At 40.1% G+C, this 22,090-nt stretch overlaps 1 protein-coding gene and 1 long non-coding RNA gene across 2 annotated transcripts in view; one reads left to right on the top strand and one right to left on the bottom strand.

The window, feature by feature from the left end:
- The window catches only part of LOC149090703 (uncharacterized), a 128,259-nt gene that overhangs the window by 105,568 nt on the left and 601 nt on the right, over window positions 1–22,090 (bottom strand). The window lies entirely within an intron of this gene.
- tbc (trabuco) lies at window positions 1,376–21,751 on the top strand. The gene is made up of 9 exons (XM_089264072.1): window positions 1,376–2,201; window positions 16,721–17,183; window positions 18,153–18,372; window positions 18,439–19,156; window positions 19,255–19,554; window positions 19,626–20,692; window positions 20,760–21,064; window positions 21,152–21,429; window positions 21,493–21,751. Exons 1-9 carry the CDS (start codon window positions 2,183–2,185, stop codon window positions 21,579–21,581), a joined length of 3,459 nt encoding a protein of 1,152 aa, XP_089120198.1. The 5' UTR covers window positions 1,376–2,182; the 3' UTR covers window positions 21,582–21,751.

Genomic DNA, 22,090 nt, shown 5'->3' with positions numbered 1-22,090 from the left:
AGATTAATTCGGGTATAACTACGTAAAATCATCGGTGCATTGATCGTCGCTATAACCAGATTTGATATATTATAAATATATATATTTTTTTAATTTTATAAGATATTTTATTTTTATACAATTTTAGTTATATACATACATATACGTATATTTTTTTTTAAACTTTATAAATATTTTTATTTTTAATTGAATATTCTTGTGCTTTATGGTTATTACATTTTTTTTAGAGCAATTGAGATACTCTTATTATTTCACAGCTAAAGATTTTTTTTTTTTTTTTTTTTTTTTTTTTTATTGCCATTTTTAATCTTGTACTTGCTTAAGTTTTAAGGCTAATGACAAATTTACAGAGTTAATCTGAAAATTATTTAATTTTTAGAAGAAAAATTAATATTAAAATTTTAGGCTAAAATTTTTACATTAATTTTTTTTATACATTTTATTTACTATATATTTTTGTAAATAAATATTTTGCATATTGCTTTACTTTGACTGATTTTTATTATTATAAAATTATCGAAATTATTGATTAAATTTGCTTGAAAACATTCCGAGCTAGTGACGTCGACTTAAAGCAGAGCTTCATGAGCGGAGCTGTGGTTGGCTTTGGCTTTGGCTTTGGCTTTGGCTTTGCAATTGGAGCGAATGCCGATGCTGGGCGCACAGGTGTAGGCGTAGGCAGGTGGCTATAGGTAGAGCCAACAGATTTGATGGTTGGCACACAGGAATTCGGAGTGTGCAGGTTAGGTAAGCTGGGCCCAGTGACGCCACAGCGCAACAGGAGGAGCAGCAGCAGCAGCAGCAGGAGCAGCAGGAGCTGGAGCTGGAGCAGGAGTTGGAGCGGTATCAAGTGCGGTGCGGGTTGCAGTAAGCGCAGCGCGCAAACTCGCCAACGCGCAAGCCAGCAAAGCAACGAAGCAACAGTAATAACAGATGCCGAATTTGGGGCAAACGGCGAACTAGAACTGGGGCTGGGGTCAGAGCCGGGTCGTTTGTCCTGTTGCTTGTGGCGAACGCCGTTCGACGTCAGCACTGTGCATATGTATATAAATGTGTGTGTCTGTATGTGTGTGTGTGTGTGTGTGTGTGCGTACATACAGATACATAAAATTACGGCAGACGTGCAAGCGGGACAACAAGTGTTAAAGGGCAGTTAAAAAAGCTTTTGATGCTTGGCTAAAAGGGAAAGGCAGACAGCCAGAAGGGCTGACGGCGCAGCAGAGCTCTGTGACTGCGGCCACTGGCTGACTGCCACCGCAGTAACACTAACAGCGACAACGACGTCGGCAGCGACAGCGACGTCGGCAGCGGCAATGGCAATGGCAACCCCAATAGCAGCAACAGCTTCGTGGATTTGTGGAACGCAACGAATGCCAGCTTTCAGTTTTACTTTTGAGCTGGTCGCGTGCGGTCGTAACGCTTTTAGCTAAATGCCAATATTATAATAGCTTAAAAGGAAGCACACACAGACAGAAGCACGCACGTACACGCTCACACACACACACACAGACACACGCAGACCGATATACGCACACACGCACGCTGGCATAGGAGTTTTAGTGCGATTTTTTTTGTTGTGTTGTGTTTTTTTTTTGTTTTTTTTTTTTTTTCATTTCGTTTTGTTGCTGTTGTTGTTCGTAATAATACGACAGTTATATTCTGGTTGACTGCTGCTGCTAGCTTTAGGGCACTGGTTCCTGGCAATGGCAACAACAGCAACAGCTAGAGCAACGGCAACATCAGCAGCAACAGCTAGAGCAACAGCAACAGCAACAGCAACAACAACAAGCAAATCAGCGTACATTGCTCCCCAGCGGCAGCATGCCGAATTCAGTGTAAAACGCAGTCAGCCAGCAACTAGTAAATAAGCGAGCCGAGTTGGCTAAATGAAAGTGAAAGCGTTAGCAGGAGACGGCGAGTGTTATTATTGTAAACAGGACACAGTTAGCGAGAAATTGCTTATACGTAGCGTGGAGCGTAACAGAAACCGCACACACACGCACACTCACACCAAATCCGACAGACAATATAATATATAAGCCAACAACAATAAAAAAAATACTGAAAAAGAAACATATACATACACATACACATACACGTATACGTATTCTGTATATGTACATACATATTTTACGCGCGCGTGTGTAAAAGTTAAAAGCTTCACCGCTTTTGGGCTGGCAACATGGTGCAAACAACTGCAGGTATTTAACTGCCACATAGACACACACTCATATATACATATATACATACATATATATATTTAGATATATATTCATAAGGTGCATGCTTCAATTTGTTTTAGTCCAAAATATTCACAATTGGGTCAATTATGAACATGAATTTCGCTTGCAATTTCTCCCACTTTTTCTCTCTCTCTCTCTCGCTCATTGTCCCTGCCGCGCCTCGTTTTATGCAGCAGCAGGGGCACTTCCAGCAACAACACCTGCAGCTGCAGTTCACCTTCATTCCCTCATTTGCATTTTGACCAAGTTAGCAAAAGCTGAGCGCAAGTTGTTGGTAATTAAAGTTCTGGCAGCTCCCCTGGCTGCTGCGTATTCCAAATGACTTCTTAAGCCCCATTTACAAACTGCAGATTAAAATGTGAATTAGAGAAGTTAAATCTACGAAGTGCCGCCAGCTGCAGCAGATGGTGTTGGATATAGTAAATTGCTTTCATGGTTTCCTATGAGGCTTGTGGCAGCCTTTATTTCGCTCTTTACCGATATGATTTTTACAGCTAATGCTTTTGTACTTGTTCGCTTTCTGCTTCAAAATTGCGCTCTCCTCTTTCCTCTTCTGCTTAAGCTATTCACGATCAACGCGCTCACGCCAACTATCGACAGCCGCATCGCCATCGATATGGTTAAGTATCGATACATTATTAGTTAACGATAGTGCAGTTTCTTTTTTTTTCTTACTGGCCTGCCACAGGCTTTATACAAGCAGTTGAGTGCAGTTCGTTGCTTTTAGTTAGTCACATCATGGACAGCAGAATTGCAATAATTAAATATTCAAACGCGCCTTAGAGGAATTCAAACTAGGATCAGCTTGGTTCACTCTAAGGCATCACGCAGCGCTCTAAAAAGTTACTTGGTCAAGTGTCAACTCAATTGCAGTTGCAAGCAATGCCAAGTCGCTGCGTTTATCTCGACTTTCAGCTAGTCAGAGCGGCTAGAGAGTGGGCCCAAGGCGGTGCCAAAAGCCGGAGTGCGTAAAACTTTTATGAATGGGAACTCAATGGGCAGCATAATTGAGCAAGGAATACGCGCTGGCAAATGCATGTGGGCGTTTGTTTATGTGCTCAACTCGATGTCGTGGGCATTGTTACGAGGGCATCAGCTCTGTAGACAACACAAAAACACAACACAAACACACACACACACACACAGAGTGAGAGAGAGAAAGAGAGAAGTAAACACTCACACTCAGACAGCAGCAGCAGAAAGTCAGATTAGCTTCGTTTACTATGAAGCTGATGCGCTCGCTACATGGAAATACTTTGGCTAAAATTGTTCATATATGTGTTTGACATATTTCCTGCTCCTGCTGTTCACATCTGACGCATTCCACCAGCCGAGCGCCAGCGCAGCACGGCTGTTTCAATGCACAATGAGCCGTATAATCTACTATTACAGTGGGTCTTATCAGCTAAGCCCAGAGCATGCAACTTTGCCAAGATAGCAATATAAAAATGTAGAAAGCTGGCAATCGATGCAGCCACTCGAGTGTTATCGGAAAAGCTGTTTAATCTTGAGACTGAGGTTTCTTCTTAAGTATATGTATATTGCATTATCTCAAGTTATATGGAATTTTCGGTTATTATTATTATTATTTTTTTTTAATTTGCTTTCAATTCGGGTAAGGGTATTTCTAAGCTCAGCGCAGCAACATTTTTCTCTGACTTCTTATACAGCATTCATTGTATAGAGGAATAGCAGGGGGTATGCATTGCTCTGGGGCATATTGCATGAGGAAGTCAAGGAAAACTTGTTTTATGCCTGTCCAGAGCATGCCAAATGCATAAGGCAAGGAATTAAATGTCTTTGGGAACTTAACTATATACTATACTAGTTATATACTATATACATGTATGTATATAATACAAATATCTACTACTCGTATATGTTCTCATGTGTTTTTATCTATTTCCATATAAATTAATGTCAGTGACTTGAAGCCATATGAAAGATCTTGAGATGGAGTAAAGGGACCAAGCAAGAGTGATACTATTTCGATAACAATAGTTCAACAGTTGTTTATGTTATCGATTACACTTAGATGCACAAATTGCAATAGCATTTCCCATATCCACATATACATATGTATATATATTTTTATATGTTACATATTTTGCCACTTTAACTATTTCCATATGAACGGTGTCAATGCCTTGAAGCCGTAGTAAAGTTCTTTGTGTTTATTATTAAAATGCTAAACGCATGTTGAATAATTTTATATGAATATTTATTAAATGTTATCGAAATTCAGCTGAATCTATTATCATGGCTTCAGAAAGTATTGTACAGTCGAGTCTCGAAAATCTTGTTAAATCCAAAAGTTAGTTCTCGATAATTATCGATAATTTGAATTTCTGTGTAAATAGAAACGTAAAAAACTGATCTCCCTGCCATTTTGAATTATCGGGACTCGAGTTGAAAGGCTTAAGTATTATCAGCACACTCTATTGGATCTTAAATTAAAATTCTAGCAGAGATTCTTTTGAAATGTGAAAAAGCCCAAAAAATTCGAGAGCTTGAAGCTCAGCCAAATCAGAGGAAATTCTCAATTACAACTTAAGCGTTTCTGGCTAAACTGAGGCAGCCATCATTTAGTATTTCATAAGAAAAAATTGGTTTTAATGTGGCCTTAAAAAAATAGTAATATGAAAACTATATAATCTCTATCTTTTAACAGTTTGTTTACCTATCAATCTTATTATGACTTTTCCATAAGTAAACTGTTTTATCAATTATAAGCTGAATGAGGGTATTTAATAGAGCATATGATGGCTGGTTCTGCTCAGAATCATTCCATTTGCTCTACTCGGATAACTCGGGCAAAAATGTTTCACTTTGTAATAGAAATGTCAACGTTTCCATCTGCATCGTCGTCTCAGACGGCCATAGGGCCATGGGGCCATACGGTCGATAGGGCCTTTCGCGTGACATTCCACACATCATCATCACCATCATCACCATCATCATCGTCGTCATGCCAGGCTGCTTTTGGTGTGTATTCAGGCAGGCTGACAGAAACAGAGAACAAAGCTAATGTGAGGCAAATAAGCGGACGCATTGAAAGAAAGCACTGGGAATTTCGAAGGCGTTGGCACGCTTTCGACGGCCCGGCCGTAAAACATAAAGCATAGAGAGCTGCGACGCAACGGGGTCCCACTGCCAGTGACAGTGCCGTCATTCCATGAACTCGCCGTATGTCGACTCACATGTCAGCGCCACTCGCATGCCCAAATGATGCCAGTGCCTGGCTGAGAGCTCCACTGTCTGGACATCATTAATTTAGCAGCAGAGCAGCAGCAGTCCGTTTGACGTGAAAGAAAAACAGAAAACAAAAAAGCAATTATAGTCTAAAGTGCAGCGGTATCTGGCGATAATGAAAGAGACTGGGGCTCCCATCAAGTATGGATCGTTCAAGTTGAATCAGCTCGAACATTGTGTACCCAGCCAACTGGAGCCGGCGAGCAGGGGCGTGGCGTGGGGGTAATTCTGATTGCATTCCCGACTTTGTGTTTATTTTTAATATTATATGTAATTAATAAATGAAATTGGGTTAATCAATATTCTGATTTGCGGATGATGGCATTTCATTAAAAAAAAAATTAAAAACAAATTCTGATTCTGATTTGCGGATGATGGCATTTCATTAAAAAAAAAAATTAAAAACAAATGTCAACAAAAAGCTGCTGAATTTTCAATTGAATAAAATACAAAATAAATCAAAAATAATAAATAAGCAAATGTCAACAAAGCGCAGTTGATTATTTGACTGAATAAAATATAATAAAATTAATTAATTAATTAAAAAAGTGGTCAACAAATAATTGATTTTCCATTTAAATTACTTATAAATATAAAAAAAAAAAAGATAAAACCAAATATCAGCAAAAGCTGTTGATTTTTCGATTACAAAAAATCAAAATAAATAAATAAATAAGAATTTAAAACAAAACAAAATATAATAAAAATATTCAAAAAATTAAAACAAAATTAAATATAATAAAAATATAAAAAAAAACTAGAGATGGAAAAACTGTTGATTTTTTAATTAAATAAAATAAAAAATTGAAATAAAACATAATATAATAAAAAAACAAAAACAAAGGTAAAAAAACTGTTGATTTTTCTTCATCGACCGAAAAATCAACAGTTTTTTTTTACCTCAGTTTTTGTTTTTGTTTCTTTTATTATATTATGTTTTATTTTAATTTTTTATTTTAAAAATAAAAATAAATAAACACATAAATAAACAAAAAAACAAATGTCCACAAAAATTGTTGATTTTTCGATTGAATAAAACACAAATATAAATAAATAAATTATTTAAAAATGAGGTCAACAAAAAGCAGTTGATTTCAGCTGGTATCAAAAGGAGAAAAAAAAGTAACAAAAGGAATACAAAAAAAGCTGTTAATTGGGCGATTCATTGGGTAATTAGGTGCCACACCTTTCTCCCCCTCGCCCATCCTTCTCTATGCCACTGCCAAGCAGAGCTTTTGCTAAGTACAGATAGAGCACTGCCACACAGAGTCTCTAGCGAAGAAAACCTACAGCAGCAGCAGCAGCCGCAACATTTTCTCATTTGCATGTTGATTGAGCCAGCGAAAGCTGAGCAAAAGTTGTTGGTAATTAAAGTTCGGACAGCGCCTGACTGCTGCGTATTTCAAATTCATCTTTTGTTTGCGCCCCAGAGTTGTTCCGGCCAAGGATCAGAGCTCTTTCAGTGACTTTGGTGTGGGAAATATGAATCAGATTTGCTAGTTTAGCGACGAAGCATCATCAGAGATTCATGGCGTCGACTGAGACTGCGATACAGTAGATTCAAGCATTCATTAGCAGCGGACTTTGGCGCTGCTCCTGGCTAGTCGAGGCATTAAAGCAAGTCTAGGCAGCAGCCATAATCCCGAGCGCGTAAAACTTTAATGAATGAGAACTCAATGGGCAGCATAATTGGGGCTGGCAATTGCAGGTGGGCGTTTGTTTATGTGCTCAACTCAGCTCATCGTAGGCATTGTTGCGTTGGCTTCAGCTTACTAGACAATACAATTCACACACACACACACACGCACACACAGCTGAGCTGGTTCGCTGGCAGAGAAGCAGCACAAGGAATATATTGCATATGTGCTCATGACATAATGCCTGTTTGGTTTTTCTTTCAAAAATGTGTTCGCCCTTTCCAGGAGAGGGGGTGGGGGGTGTGTGGGGCCTGTAACCTGCCACTGAGAATGGGAAATGGAACTTTTAAGCTGCGTGTGCGCGTCTTGACGCTGCGGCAGTCAATCGAAGCTATATGCTGACATATGACGCTTATAGAAAGCAGATTTTTTTCACAGAAAATAGATATCAATAAATAATCCTAATATGTGCTGGGGGCTTTGCCAGGGGAACCGTAAGTCTCGCATTCAGGGGCGAACATATCAAAGCAAAAATTTATAATACTTGACTGTGGTGCGAAGAGGCATCTTCAAGCAAGCTGAAAATATAAGAGCGTCGAGTTCCCAGAATGCGGAACATGAAATGCGAGCCGATGCGCAGCACAATGGACAGGGAAACGAAGCATATTCATATGTGTGTGTGTGTTTGTGCATGCATTTGAGTGTGCCAGTTTTTCTGGAAATTCACAATTCTCTTTGACTTTGACCTTTGCGCTGCAGCAAAAGAATTGAACAAAAAAATACTCATAGATAGACAGATGAAATCTCAATCGAAATGCCATATTGCAAAGTATTCGCAGTGAAATCGAAATTGCAATTGGCCCACGCGCTCACAGACAAGGGAGAGAGAGAGAGAGAGAGAGAGAGCGTCCAGTGCGAAGCAGCGGATAGAATTTCTAATTAAGCCAAGCAAACAAAGAAAAATGCAAATTGAAAATGGAAATGGAAATCAAAGTGAAATTGCAATGCAAAATATGCGTGGGCTGTAGCCCCTGCTGCTGCTCCTGCTCCTGCTGCTCCTGCTCCAGCTGCAGATAACAATGATGAGCAGCTATTTAATTAAAGTGAGCTCACTGAAATGCTGACATTCAACAACAGCTGGCAGCGCCACAAACAACAAAGGCAACCTAGTAAAACACTTGCCCCAATAAGTAGGCAACACTTTTTGACGAAACAGCCTTTGCCCAAATAAGTAGGCAACATTTCATGGCATTTCTCCTCTGTAGCCCTTCTTAATGCAGTTTGTGTGTTAACTGTGCAGCATATATACACATACATATACCATATATATATGCACACGTATTTTATATAAATTAATGCGTGTGGGTTGGTAATTTTCATGCGGGTTGCTGCTGCTGCTGATAGCATTGGGCAGCAAAAACTCATTTGCCAAACATACGCCATGAGCAATATCACCAACATTAGCGATAAAAAAAAAAAGACACCAACGACAACGACAACAGCAGCAGCAACAACAACAACAATGTCAATAACAGAAAGCAACAGATGTCCCGGCCCAGAGACCCGGGACCCGGGACCCGCACACAATACCGTAGCACGGCCTTGGTTTTACGCCTGCGCCAGTTTGTGCCTAATTAAGAGTTTATCTTAATTCTATAAAAATAGTTGTCACTTTGATAAAACACACGGGGCACATAACAAACTCAAATAAACCGATAATGTTATACAGTCGTTGCGGCTCTGTCTAACACTAAATAGATAGCCAGCTAGATGTACATGCTACATACATATATTATGTGCATATATATTGTTACATTAACAAGGGAATTAAGTAACGAATTTGCGGCTGGAGCTTTAGATAATATGAGGACCTAACGATGCAAACTTTCTCTCTGCGAGCAAATGAGTGATGATACTGCTATGGCATGTGCATATATTACATATTCATTTATATATTATTATGCACGCATATATACATATATATATGTATATCCATTTAGTATATATTATTGCAGTAGTTCACTTAGAACTAGAGGTGAAAGCACTATGGTTAACTATCGATGCTTAGCTACAATGTCATCGATACTTACTCATAGGATTATAGAAAATCGTTCTTAATAAAAAAACGATATTTAAATTTAAAAAAAGCTGAAACCGAATCTTAGAAATTTGGAAAATAAATAGAATTTAATGTCATAAGAATAAAAAAGTTCTTTCATAATCTATAAAAAAATATATATATTAAAAAATTAAACAACAAAAATAATTGAACAAATAAAACCGAAGCGTAGAGTAAAAAAAAATGTTTTCAATTCAATTCAATATATTCTTTATTTCCAAATTATTACATGTTGCTTAATGTTAGCTTATTTTTCTTTATACAGTGTTAAGAATTATTTTATATCTGTGCAGCTGAGATATCATATTTACATAGAATTTAATTTGAACATTGTTTGATATATTTGGATGGTAAAGAAAAATTGAAGAAAGACCTTTAGTGGTGACTAAAGAAAGATAAGTTCATACTAGCTTGGATTACTTTGAACTCATCAAACAAATAAATGTCCATTCTATATATATGCAAAATGATGGATCTTGTTTAAAAATCAAGATCTATACCCCTTTAAAATTTCTTAAAAATCTGTTATCTGAATTTTATGTCGTTCTTATGTAGAGCTAGAGTCTGCAAATGTAGCACAAAGTAAAGTCGTGTGTAATTTATAGAATATTTATTTATTTTTATTTTATTTTTTTTTTTAATTTATTAATTGCGGCTTCTGTCTTCGACTCTATAGCGCAGTCATCGTTAAATTTATTTTCTATTTATATTGCATTTTGTGTATCAGCCACAGTTTAAAGCACTTTGCCCTCAAGTTTCCAAAAAAAAAAAAAGTATTTCATATGTTGTTACTAGAGATTTGTCACATACGCAAAATTCGAATGTGATTATCGCGCTCGGAAAGTTTGTTTCAGATAGTCTATCTAGAAGAGAATTTATTCAACAAATAAATTATCATAATGTATCCCAGTCAGCGCGTCAGCTGCGCAGTTGGCAGAGCGCTAAGGTATGTATAGGTGCATGCCTATGTAGAAGTGTGGAATGATTAGAATATCAGCTCTTTACAGGCATCAGGGAATGGCCTGGTCAAGCGGTATTAGCTAGAGCTCTCTAAAAATATAAAATAGGCTAACAATTTTGAACTATGTCAATAAAAATAATAGAGAATATTTATAATAAGTATATACATGAATAATTGAAGTTTTTATTTTTATTTTTCTTTATTTTTTATTTTAAATTTTAGGTTTATTCAATATTAAATTTTTCAACTTGAAATTTATTGCATAAAAATATGAACAGTATTTCCTATGCTTCAGCTTCATGTGGCTTTAAGATATTCAATTTAAATTAAAAATAATTTTTATTATTATTGTTGCTTAAGCTTAACAATAAGAAAGTAATTCTATATATATTGAAAATTTCAATATATATATATATGTATCCAAAAATTGTTGTGTGTCATTTTGTTGTTGCAGATTCCAGATAATTCGCGCAATGTTTCTGACAATTTGATGTCAGCTGTCGATTATGATGAATTTTCGCAGTGAAACGTATTTGAGCTCCCATCTGGCATAGACTGTGATACGGGTCATGACATTCAAGGGTCAAATCATTTGCAAAGATAGCGCGCAGCAGCCCAAAAATAAAACCCAAAGCAGCCATCGTCAGTCCCCTGTTGAATACAAATATATATATATATATTTAGAAAGAGAGAGAGAGAGAGAGAGAGAGGGAGAGGGAGGGAGCGAGAGGTCCAGTTTTAGATGACGCGCATTAGAGTAAAAATATGCGGGTTTATTTTTAAATATTTTTGGCGCGTTTCGTGTTCTGGGCGGCAATTAAATTGCTCGCCCCAGGAGCTGAAATGCGGTTGAGCCATTTGAGCCATTAATTTGCCATTTTATGCCGTGGCCTAATGAATTTACGATGGCGCCGAGGTGAAATTGATATGCGCCTCGACTTTCAAATGAAATGCACAGACTTAAGGCTTAAGAACTTTGCCGTTGAGCACTCGCCGCTTCTCAATTTAAGAACTTTTGCCTTCAGCTCTGACTCGGCCATATAGTATGTATGTATGTATATATATAACACATACGCCCCACCAGTCCAGCAGTCACATCCAACCGACCATGGGGACCACTGGATGCTGGCCGTGGCCTTGCTCTTTGCGAAACGCACTTAATTTTCCTTCATCCCAGAGCCATGTGCTGGGGCACGCTCCATTTGGCGCCGTGCAAATGTCATCATAAAAAGTGAAAAGCAACAGAGAAATAATTGAGCTGTGCACATGACATTCAGCCGCCCGGCAATTAACTATGTGTTATTTACATTCATTTCAGGCGCAAACAGCGGCCGGATAAACAAATAAAAAGCGAGCGCAATAAATGAAAATAAAGTAAAAATAATGACGAACGCTAGATCTCTTCATGTGACGAATATTAAATACTCTGAGCTAGACAGAGATGCGATGAGGAAATATATGGTCTTTAGGGAGGTATATGAGGGAGGTTGTATATGAAGGTTATTCTTGTGTCAGGGGAGTTTCATATAAGAATTTTATGAAGACATTTTTGGAGGAATTTGCAAGAATCAGCTAAATTTTTACTGTCAAAATGTAGCTTTTTTCTCTTTATTTGATGAGAATTTGGAAATTTCAATTATTATATTTGTATATACATACATAAATTTATCACTTTTGATGGCTTTGTATATTCCAATATAGATGTTGCCCGAGATCTAGTTGTTCTTTTGATATATTCGATTTTAAATTTTCCACTTTTTATGGCATTGCCTCTACCAACTACATAGTTCCAGAATGTGGATCGCTCTATTTAATTGCTGATAGCCGTTTTGCTTTGACGTGCTTTGGCTCGCCTTTGATCCTTGTCTATATCGAAAAAAAAGAAAAACAAAAACAAAATTGAAGCAAAGAGTGCGTATCAAGTTTCTTTGGCCCAAAGGAAAACACTAATGATGCTACGGCCACCGTTTGCCCTAGACCCAATCCCCTGTGGCTTTGTCTTGTGTCCAGCACTGCAGATTGGCCATGAAAGCAGTACGCAGCGCATTGAAGCAGAAGCCGAGCGTGATGAGCAAAATAAATTCTTTAAAGCACTGCGAGAGCGTGGGCACAACTTGATTGGCTGAGTGAAAGCAGCAATCAGAGCTGCACTCAGTTGAGAGAGCTAAATCAATTGAGACTGAATGCAGATTTATGAGCGTTTTTATTTTTTTTTATTTTTATTTATTTATTTATTTTGCCTCCCAAGAGACACGCAAGACGTCGATTCAATAATTTGTTTTCATTTAAGGTAATCGCTTGAGCGAAAGCCTTGAGCTTGAACAATTTTTATGATATTTCTAGTATAAGTAGTTCATATTTTTGTAGAACTTAAGAAAAGTTTTGTTTTCTTTTGAAAAGTTTCTTTGCATTCAAATTCATTTTTCTTTTTTACTCTTCTGAAACTATATCAAAGAAACAGTCAGTGCAAAAAAAGGACGTATTAATGATATTCTATAAACTTTACCTGAAATAAGACCATATTTTTCTTTCCCTAAGATGTTGGAATATTTTATAGCTTTAAGCAAAGGACATTTCTTCAGAAAAGTCGCCTTTTGATAACGTGATAGGACGATAGAGCCACTATTTGCCAAAATAGAAAGACTTTTTGTAGCATTTATTCAGCGCTAATTTGTACCAAATTGATCTTCTTTGAGAACAAAATTATTAAAATTATTAAATTATCCCGATAAATCGAAATAAAATTCTATCACCTTAACAAAATTCATTGTTAATTCTCAAAAATTCTCGTTAATCTGAATTCGAATTATTGAGACTCGACTGTAATTACCAAATATCTAGGAGGTTTGTACGCTACAAACACCGACTTTTCTGGAGAAATGCCCATATGGCCCATATATTTAATTAGTTTCTGTTTAGATAAAGTTGCCTAAAAAGTGACAGGATTTTCAGCAATAAAAATAAATGTCTACTTATTAAAAAAAAATAAATAATTAAAAAAGATAATAAAATTTTATTATAATAGAAAAAAAAAAACAAAAAGATTTAATTGTAAAAAAAATAAAATTATTTATTCATTTTTTTATTTATTGTTAGCAAGAATTAATTCTAAATAACAATTTGTTAAGTCAAATATGGTGACACTCAAAAACATAATCAAATAAAATAATATGCATATATTTTTGTATATTTTAAAGAAGTTATTTAAAAAAATCTTCATCTTCCAGTAAATTAGCACAATAGATATTTAATAAATATTATTATTATTATTTATTATTATTTATGATAGAGTCGATTGCTAATATATATTGCAAATATGTGAGTTGAGTAAATAATACGAAATGAGTTTTTAGAGCAGACTTTAAGAGAGTAACTGATTAAAAGAGAAGTTCAGAAGTTCGAGTTTAAAACTGTGAAAACATTTGGCAAAAAGGTTGACAGATTATGGAATGAGCGTTTACAAATATATGTAATCTGTATGTTTACATACATATATGTATACAAGCACATCCATCATCTACATATGTCAGCTTACTCTTACTCTTAGCATCGCATATTCAGCGACCTATTTATAGGGCCCTCGTGTTAGGTGAGGGCAAAGCAAATACAAGCGCTGCAAAGTTGAACTTTGCACTCGTGTTTACATTTCGCCAGCATTTTATGTCAATGTGTGCGAGTGTGTGTGTGTGTGTGTGTGTGTGTGTGTGCAATGTCTTGCTTTTAATAAAAATGAGTTTATAAAAAAAGTTTGTCAGTTTGAGTTGCTGTTGCCGCTGACCGCGCTGTAAATAACACTTAAATACTAATTAAGTGCAATGGAAAAGTGTTGCGAATGCGGATGGATGCAACAAAGGAGCAGCAGTTACGTTACACCTAACCAACTTGGCGACGCAGCTCAGTCCATTCCACTCCAGCCCTGTCCTGTCCTGGCATCCCTTCTGCTCGCCATTTCTTTAATGGCGCATGACGCCAGCCAGTTAGCGGCATGCTGTACGCGTGGCAGCCGTGTACGCATTTCATTTCAGCATGTGGCCCATGTTGGGGCCATGCTGGTGCGCCTGTCTGCCGGCCTGCCTGCCTGCCTGCCAGACAGCGTATTGTCGCCAGACCGACACACATACTGAAAGCCGCAGCGCCCAGCTGTGTCTGCTGGCCCCCGCCCACAGATTGGCGACGGAACAGCTGTGGCCCGGCACACGTTCGACCCAGACGTGGCTTTAATGGCGTTGCCATTGCACCTCGACTTGTGTAAGAATCCGTTGGCAAATGTATGCAACGATTTAATCAGAGACTCGAAACGCAACGGCCATGCCGCTTACCGCATGCCGCATGCCACATGCCACATGCCACATGCCACATTTATGTCGCCCGCGATCTTTGCCCAAGCACCGGGCGATTTCATTTAACATTCGCGCCGCGGGCATAATTCATTAAGCGCAGCATTTACTGTTTACAAGGAGCAAGGAAAACATTTGATATGTTTTGTGTGCGCGTTATTTACCTTTTGCCTTTTGCCTTTTACCTGTACATGCGGCATCCGGCCGGACAGCCACCAGCGTTTGCTTGCAGTTGTTAAAATAATTGGAATGTGTTTCATGATGACTGTGTGACAAAATTAAATAATTATTTAAAGGCAAACCGAGAATCTAAAGATAAATAACGAAATATTTATAAATATATAAGTAAAATATAAAATATCATTTTTTATTTGTTTTGCATTTTGAATACTTTGAATATTCATTTAAAGCTTTTGCATTTTGAATATTTTGAATATTCATTTAAAGCTCAAGTACATTTAAATTTACACCAATTTCAAATATTTATAATTTTTAAAATATATTATATTTATAATTATTATAATATTAAAAATATTATTTTATTTTGTATATGGTATTTATAAGAACGAAATTTAAATTTTGTTGCCCTTTTTGATAAAAAATATTTATATTAAATATTATAATTTTATTTTTTGTTTCATTATTTATTATTATTAATATAATTTTTTTTTTTTTTTTTGTTATATAGAAATAATAATATTTATTAAAATATTATATTTTAAATACGTTATTAATATTATTACATTTTTTTTTATATATACAAGTTTTTTTTAATCTATTTTAACAGAAAAAAATTAATATTTTGGAATATTATTATTTCTATTTATTTGTTATTTATTAATTTATTATTATTTATATTATTATTATTGTATATAAGAGTAATTATGTTTATTTATTTATTATCATTAATATTATTATTATCGTATATAAAAATATTATATACTTAAATATTATATATTAAATATTTTTATTAGAATTATTATCTTTTTATATAAATTTTGAAACAGAAAGGAAGAATTACAAGAAAAATTTTGATTTAATGGAAAATGCAAAAATTGGTTTTTTTTTATTATCTTTATTTTTTAATAATAATTAATAAAAAATTGTGAATTAGAAATTTGTTATTATTTTTTGTTTGTAATAAATAAATAACATTTGAAATGCAAAAAATTATATAGAAGACGCAGAAATTGCCTTCATATTACTTTTCTCTTATAGATGTTTTATTTCTTTAAAATTCCTTTTTATTATATTTTTAATTAGTATTAAACAAGAAAAATCAAATGACAAAATGTTAATTTCATTAAATTTGTATAGATGATAGATGGATAATCTAACATGGATGTGACAGACATTGCTGAATTTGGATACCCAATTCGAAATGTCAAATTTCTCATGCAAAGCTGCTTAAATGGGGATCCTGGCCTCTGCAATGCAAGCCACGCGGCGAACTCTGCTAATTAGAGAGAACTTTTCTGTTTATTTCCTTGAATTTCAAAATATTTTCGCTGTCACATTTGTAATTTTTGCTGTTTTTGTTTTTTCCTGCAACTAATAAACTTTGGCCTTTGCGGGATCCAACTGCAAACACAATAACTTTGAGTAACTTTGGACAGATTGCTTTGACATTTGCAGTTGGTAGTTTGGGTTGGCGTGGGCGTGGCACGGCGATGGTGTGAGGCGAAAATGGAAAGCAATTAATGAAAATTAAATTATACGTAGCCGGAAGTCATCATGAATTTTGAGTGCAAATGCCATTAGCATTTGCCGGCCATTGGATGGATGCCGTCCAGGCACGACCATGGCACGGCGTGGCGAGGCGCTGGCAAGGTGTGGCCATAGTCTGCCCAGAGGCTGGGCGCACGGGTCGTCTGTATTAATTTAACGTTGGGTGTTTTGGGTGACGTCCGCTGACCAGGGACAGAGCCAGCGCCAGAGCCAGAGCCAGAGCCAGCGCCGTCGACACATGTTGAGCATATTGAGTTTCAAAGCGACATTGGGCTAGTGGGAGCGGTGGGGGGTTGAGTTGGTGGATATGTGCGCTTGGGCGTCATGGCTGTGATTTCGCTTTAAGGCCCCGCGGGGTTTACTTTTATGAGATTCGCGTGGCTGGCACGGCAGTTGGTCGTCGAACGTTAATGTTGACTCTTTTGTCCTGCTGGCATTTACAGATGGCATGGACTTCAAGGAGCGGCTCATTGCGAGCGTCAAGAAGGAGGTCAAGCAGCTCATGGAGGAGGCGGTCACCAAGAAGTACGTGCACGAGGACAGCAGCTCGGTGACATCGCTCTGCGCCGCTGTGGAGGCCTGCCTCAGCCAGGGACTGCGCCGTCGGGCGCTCGGCCTGTTCAAGACGTCGTCGACGACGGCGCTGCTCCACAAGATCGCCAAAACGTGCGCCGAGGCGGAGCACATTAGCAAGCTGGTCCAGGAGATTGAGGCCAGCGATCCCAACAAGCGTTCCTCCTCCAGCAGCGACAGCTTCAATCGACCGCCCATGCTCAAGAAGAGCAGCAGCAACTCCATGTCCACCACCAATGCAGCCACATCGACGGCATCCGGCTCCACGTCGGCCTCGGCGACGACATCGGTGTCGGTCAGCGCCAGCACCAGCATGTCTCTGGTCACCATGAAGTGAGTAACTGTAGGAATATACAGCTCTCTGTCTCTCTCTCTCTCTCTCTCTGTGTCTCTCTATCTCTGTATCTCTCTCTATATCTCTATCTCTCTGTCTGTCACTCTTCCTTCCTCTCTCTGTCTCTTTCTCTCCCTCTCTCTCACTATTCCTTCCTCTCTCTCTCTCTCCCTCTCTCTCCGTCTCTCTGTCTCTCGCTATTCCTTACTCTCTCTCCCTCTTTTTCTCTCTCGCTGTACCTCTCCGTCTCCTTTCCTCCCTCTGTCTCACACTCCACCTCTGCAAGAGTCTTGCTTTTATACCCTGACCCCATTGATCATGGGCAGTTATCATAAAATATTTATGCAGATCCCATACATATAAATATTCTCTATCATGACGACGAGCTGACTCTATTTAGTTCTGTTCTGCTGCCTATCCGTATATCTGAATATATCTATGATCTATGAATCCATAAAAGCGTAAAAAAAAATTTTGTATAGGTCCATATATATGTTATGAATATTTTGTATATATATATATATATCTTATAGAGATAGTTAGAGTTTTCAAATGTTGTATAGCGACTTATGTGTAAATTTTACAATTTTGATTATTCAATTTTGGTTACCAGCTCTATATTTACCAAATTGAAGTTCACTTGTGAATATATCCAACATGTGAATGAGTTTTGCAAAAATTCCATGTAGTTAATGAACTATATTGTATACGTGCTGAAAGTTCCATTAAAATCTATGAAGTAGAACAGAAGTTATTGAGTAAAAGGTTTAATCAATTTTCAAAATCATGCTGTTTCTATTAAGAAACGCTAGATGGCGCTCTAGCAGTTATATAGTTCGAGTTCTTCAGCTTTAATAATGGCATGCCTGTATTTTTGATCATATATCCAGATCAAGATCAATGGCGTTTCAGGGTATTTGCTAGTCGGGCAACCCGACTAGAGTTTGCTCACCTGCTTCTGCTTGCAGATATCTCTGGATACGCTTGGCCCTGTACGAGAAGCGCCTGACAAAGATCATCGAGTATCTGGTGAGCAATGCCCAGAGCTATTACGATCGTGATGCGCTGGTCGCCGATCCCGATTACGGCTCCATACTCAGCTCGCTGCTGGTGGGTCCGTGTGCCCTGGACTTTACCCGTGCCAAGACGGCGGATCACTACTGGACCGATCCGCATGCCGATGAGCTGGTAGGCCACCATAGTACTACTCTGAATCTCTTGATACTATTAACATTGCTACCAATGGCTTTTCAGTTGCAGCGCCATCGGATCAGCTGTCGTCGCTCCTCGTCCACCTGTTCGCGTCCGGCGATAATCAACTTCAAGCGGAGCCTGAACACCAGCTCGGATGATGCCAGCAGCTGCTCGTTCAAGTCGATTGCCTCGGCGACCGTGGCCAAGGACTATGTGGAGTCGCTGCATCAGAATGCCAAGGCCACGCTGCTCTATGGCAAGAACAATGTGCACGTCCAGCCGAAGGATGTGTCGGAGCTGATGCCGGGCTACCTGAGCCTGCATCAGCACATCCAAACGCTGACCATCAAATGGACGCCGAATCAGCTGATGAACGGCTACAACGACGCCGAGGAGGAGGACATCGACAAGGAGATCTACTGGGCCTATGCCCTCAACATCAATGTGGACGAGATCGTCTATGTGCACTGTCACCAGAGCCGCGGCGAGGACAGCGGCGGCACCGTCATCCTGGTCGGCCAGGACGGCGTACAGCGGCCGCCCATACACTTCCCGGAGGGCGGGCACATGCAGCAGTTTCTCTCGTGCCTGGAGACGGGTCTGCTGCCGCACGGCCAGCTCGATCCGCCACTCTGGTCGCAGCGCGGCATTGGCAAAATGTTTCTGTGGCCCAAGAGCATGCGGCGTCGCATCCTGCCCTCGGTCATGGAGTCGGTGGACGAGACGCCCATTGATTATGTCTTTCGCATTGTCAGCAAGAGTCGCCACGAAGAGTTCGGTAGGTCAAAGGCTCGAGTTCCTCCCGTTTCCTTCCGCATTCTATCTCTCTCTCTCTCTCTCTCTCTCTCTCTCTCTCTTTCTTTGCACCTGCTGCAGCTGCTACGCACTCCATTCTGGACTTTGTACGCAGCACGCCGAGGCGCGCCCAACTGAGCAGCTGCTCCACCACCGGCAGCAGCGACTGCTCCAACAAGAGCCTGTCCATCGATCAGTACCCGATGGAGTCGCCCCTGCTACAGCAGCACAATCAGAACGCCAGCATCGAGATGGTCTGCTCCACGATGCGTCGCCAGATCATCTCGCGCGCCTTCTACGGCTGGCTGGCCTACTGTCGCCATCTATCCACGGTCCGGACGCATCTCTCCGGCCTGGTTCACGGACGAATCACACCAGAGAGTGAGTTAGACCCTCTTTATCTACCTCCCTCTCTCTCCCTCTCACACTCTCTCTTTTCTAACCACCAAAAGTGAAAGCCGACGAGGAGGGTCTCACCCAGGAGCGCTGGGAGCTGCTCAATGCGGATGGCATGCTGCAGGACTCCACCGAGTTCTATCGCCTGATCTACTTTGGGGGAGTCAAGCCGGAGCTGCGCAAGGAGGTCTGGCCGTACCTGCTCGGCCATTATGCCTTCGGCACCACCGCCGAGGAGCGCCGGAAGCAGGACGAGACCTGCAAGCACTACTATGAGACCACGATGAGCGAGTGGCTGGCCGTGGATGCCATTGTGCAGCAGCGCGAGAAGGAGAAGACGGCCAGGGCCGTGGCCAAGCTCAGCTCGGGCAGCAACAGCGGCAATGAGCGCACTGTGCGTGCCGCCGATCTGGATGCGGGCGGCGAGCTGGAGAACGAGGTGTTTGAGGACATTTCGGATATATCAGATCCGGGCGACCTGGAGTTTGACGACGAGCAGCGGCAGCAGCAGCAGCAGCTGCAGCAGGAGTCGGCCAGCGTCAGTGCGGCGCACCTGAGTGTCAAGCCCATACCACGAGCCATGAAGACCAGCACCGATTCGGGCCATGTGGACGAGGGCCTCGACGATCTCGACGAAGAGGATGAGCAGGAGCAGGAGCAGGAGCAGGAGCAGGACGACATCAAGAAGAAACAGCCCGAGGGCAATCAATCCGCAGTGATGACAGCCGACAAAGCAATTGCAGCCAAGTCCATAGCGGACAAGGAGCCGAGCCGCTCCACCTCAACGACATCGTCGTACGAGACCGTTGGCGGTGCCCCGCAGCCGGGCGAGACGCGCAGCGTGCTCAGTCCCGAGTTCCTCAGCGCCGACGATCTGCAGGCACAGCTGCCCGACGACGAGGAGGCGGTGAGGCCACAGCAGGCCGCCGCCGTCATCATCACAAATGCTTCCGTGGACATTGGCAGCTGCGAGCGCAGCCCCAAGACGGGCAGCCAGATGCCGGCGCTAAGCGAGCAACTGGAGGCAGCTGGAGGAGGCGGCACTGCACCCAATCTGGACGCACTGCAGGAGCCAAAGTCGGCCTGCGCCTCGCCAGCCAGCTCCAATGGCGGCGTCTACAGCGTAAGTTCCCCCACTCCTACTCATATTCCATCACATTCCACATTCAATTCCATCTCTGCCCGCACAGAGCGAGCTGCTGGAGCAGTTTGGCTTGAATCTGCACCGGATCGAGAAGGATGTGCAGCGCTGCGATCGCAACTACTGGTACTTTGCCAGCGAGAATCTGGACAAGCTGCGCAATGTGATATCGACGTATGTGTGGGAGCATCTGGATGTGGGCTACATGCAGGGCATGTGCGATCTGGTCGCTCCATTGCTGGTCATCTTCGATGACGAGTCGCTCAGCTACAGCTGCTTCTGCAAGCTGATGGAGCGCATGATCGAGAACTTTCCCAGCGGCGGTGCCATGGACATGCACTTTGCCAACATGCGGTATCTATCCCCATCCATATCCATGCACCCATCCATGTCTCTTTCACTAAATCTCTAAATCACTTTCTATCTGTCTCGCTCTATCAGCTCGCTCATCCAGATACTGGACTCGGAGATGTACGACCTAATGGACTCGAACGGGGACTATACGCACTTCTATTTCTGCTACCGCTGGTTCCTCTTGGACTTCAAGCGCGAGCTCATCTACGACGATGTCTTCGCCACCTGGGAGGTCATCTGGGCGGCCAAGCACATTGCCTCCGGGCACTTTGTGCTCTTCCTGGCGCTGGCGCTGCTCGAAACCTATCGCGACATCATTCTATCCAACAGCATGGACTTTACGGATGTCATCAAGTTCTTCAATGGTAATAGTCCAAATTGATTAGAGTTTTCGGGATATATATATCTATATCTAAAATTCTTTTCAGAAATGGCCGAGCGTCACAATGCCCAGGCGGTGCTGCAGTTGGCCCGGAGTCTGGTTCTACAGCTGCAGATGATTATTGAGAACAAGTAGATCCGCAATTGCTCGATAAATAGCCAACATTATATCTAAATATATATATGAATCTATGTATATATATGTTATATATATTTACATAGTAGTTGTAGCAGCCCAATCTATGAATGTTTTGCCAAACCCGCAGATTCTCCCACAAGGTACCAAGGTGCCCCATATAAATATATCTATATACTATAGGTATTCGCTTAGATGTAACCCCAAGGAAACTCTTACTCTAACTGTAAACTGTAACTGTGACTGTTATTATATATACATATATGTATATAATACTTATATACATATATTTGCTGTAAATGTCTGGTATTGCTATACCCATATCTCCGCAAAATCAAGAAAGGGGCCGAAAATGTTAAGACTTTAAGTAACTCTGATCTGAACTGTATCAAAAGAAATCAGCATTTCAAATTGAATATCGTAAATAATGTTAGAGAATGGCAAACAGAAAAAATTACTAAAAAGAAAATTTAATAATAGATAAAAAAAAAAATAATAATAAAAAAAAA

Source organism: Drosophila navojoa, chromosome X (genome assembly GCF_054131105.1).
Source record: "Drosophila navojoa isolate 15081-1374.11 chromosome X, UAZ_NAV_1.0, whole genome shotgun sequence".
NCBI lineage: Eukaryota > Metazoa > Arthropoda > Insecta > Diptera > Drosophilidae > Drosophila > Drosophila navojoa.
The sequence above is the reverse complement of the archived record's forward strand: the minus strand, read 5'-3'. Positions and strand labels throughout refer to the sequence as shown.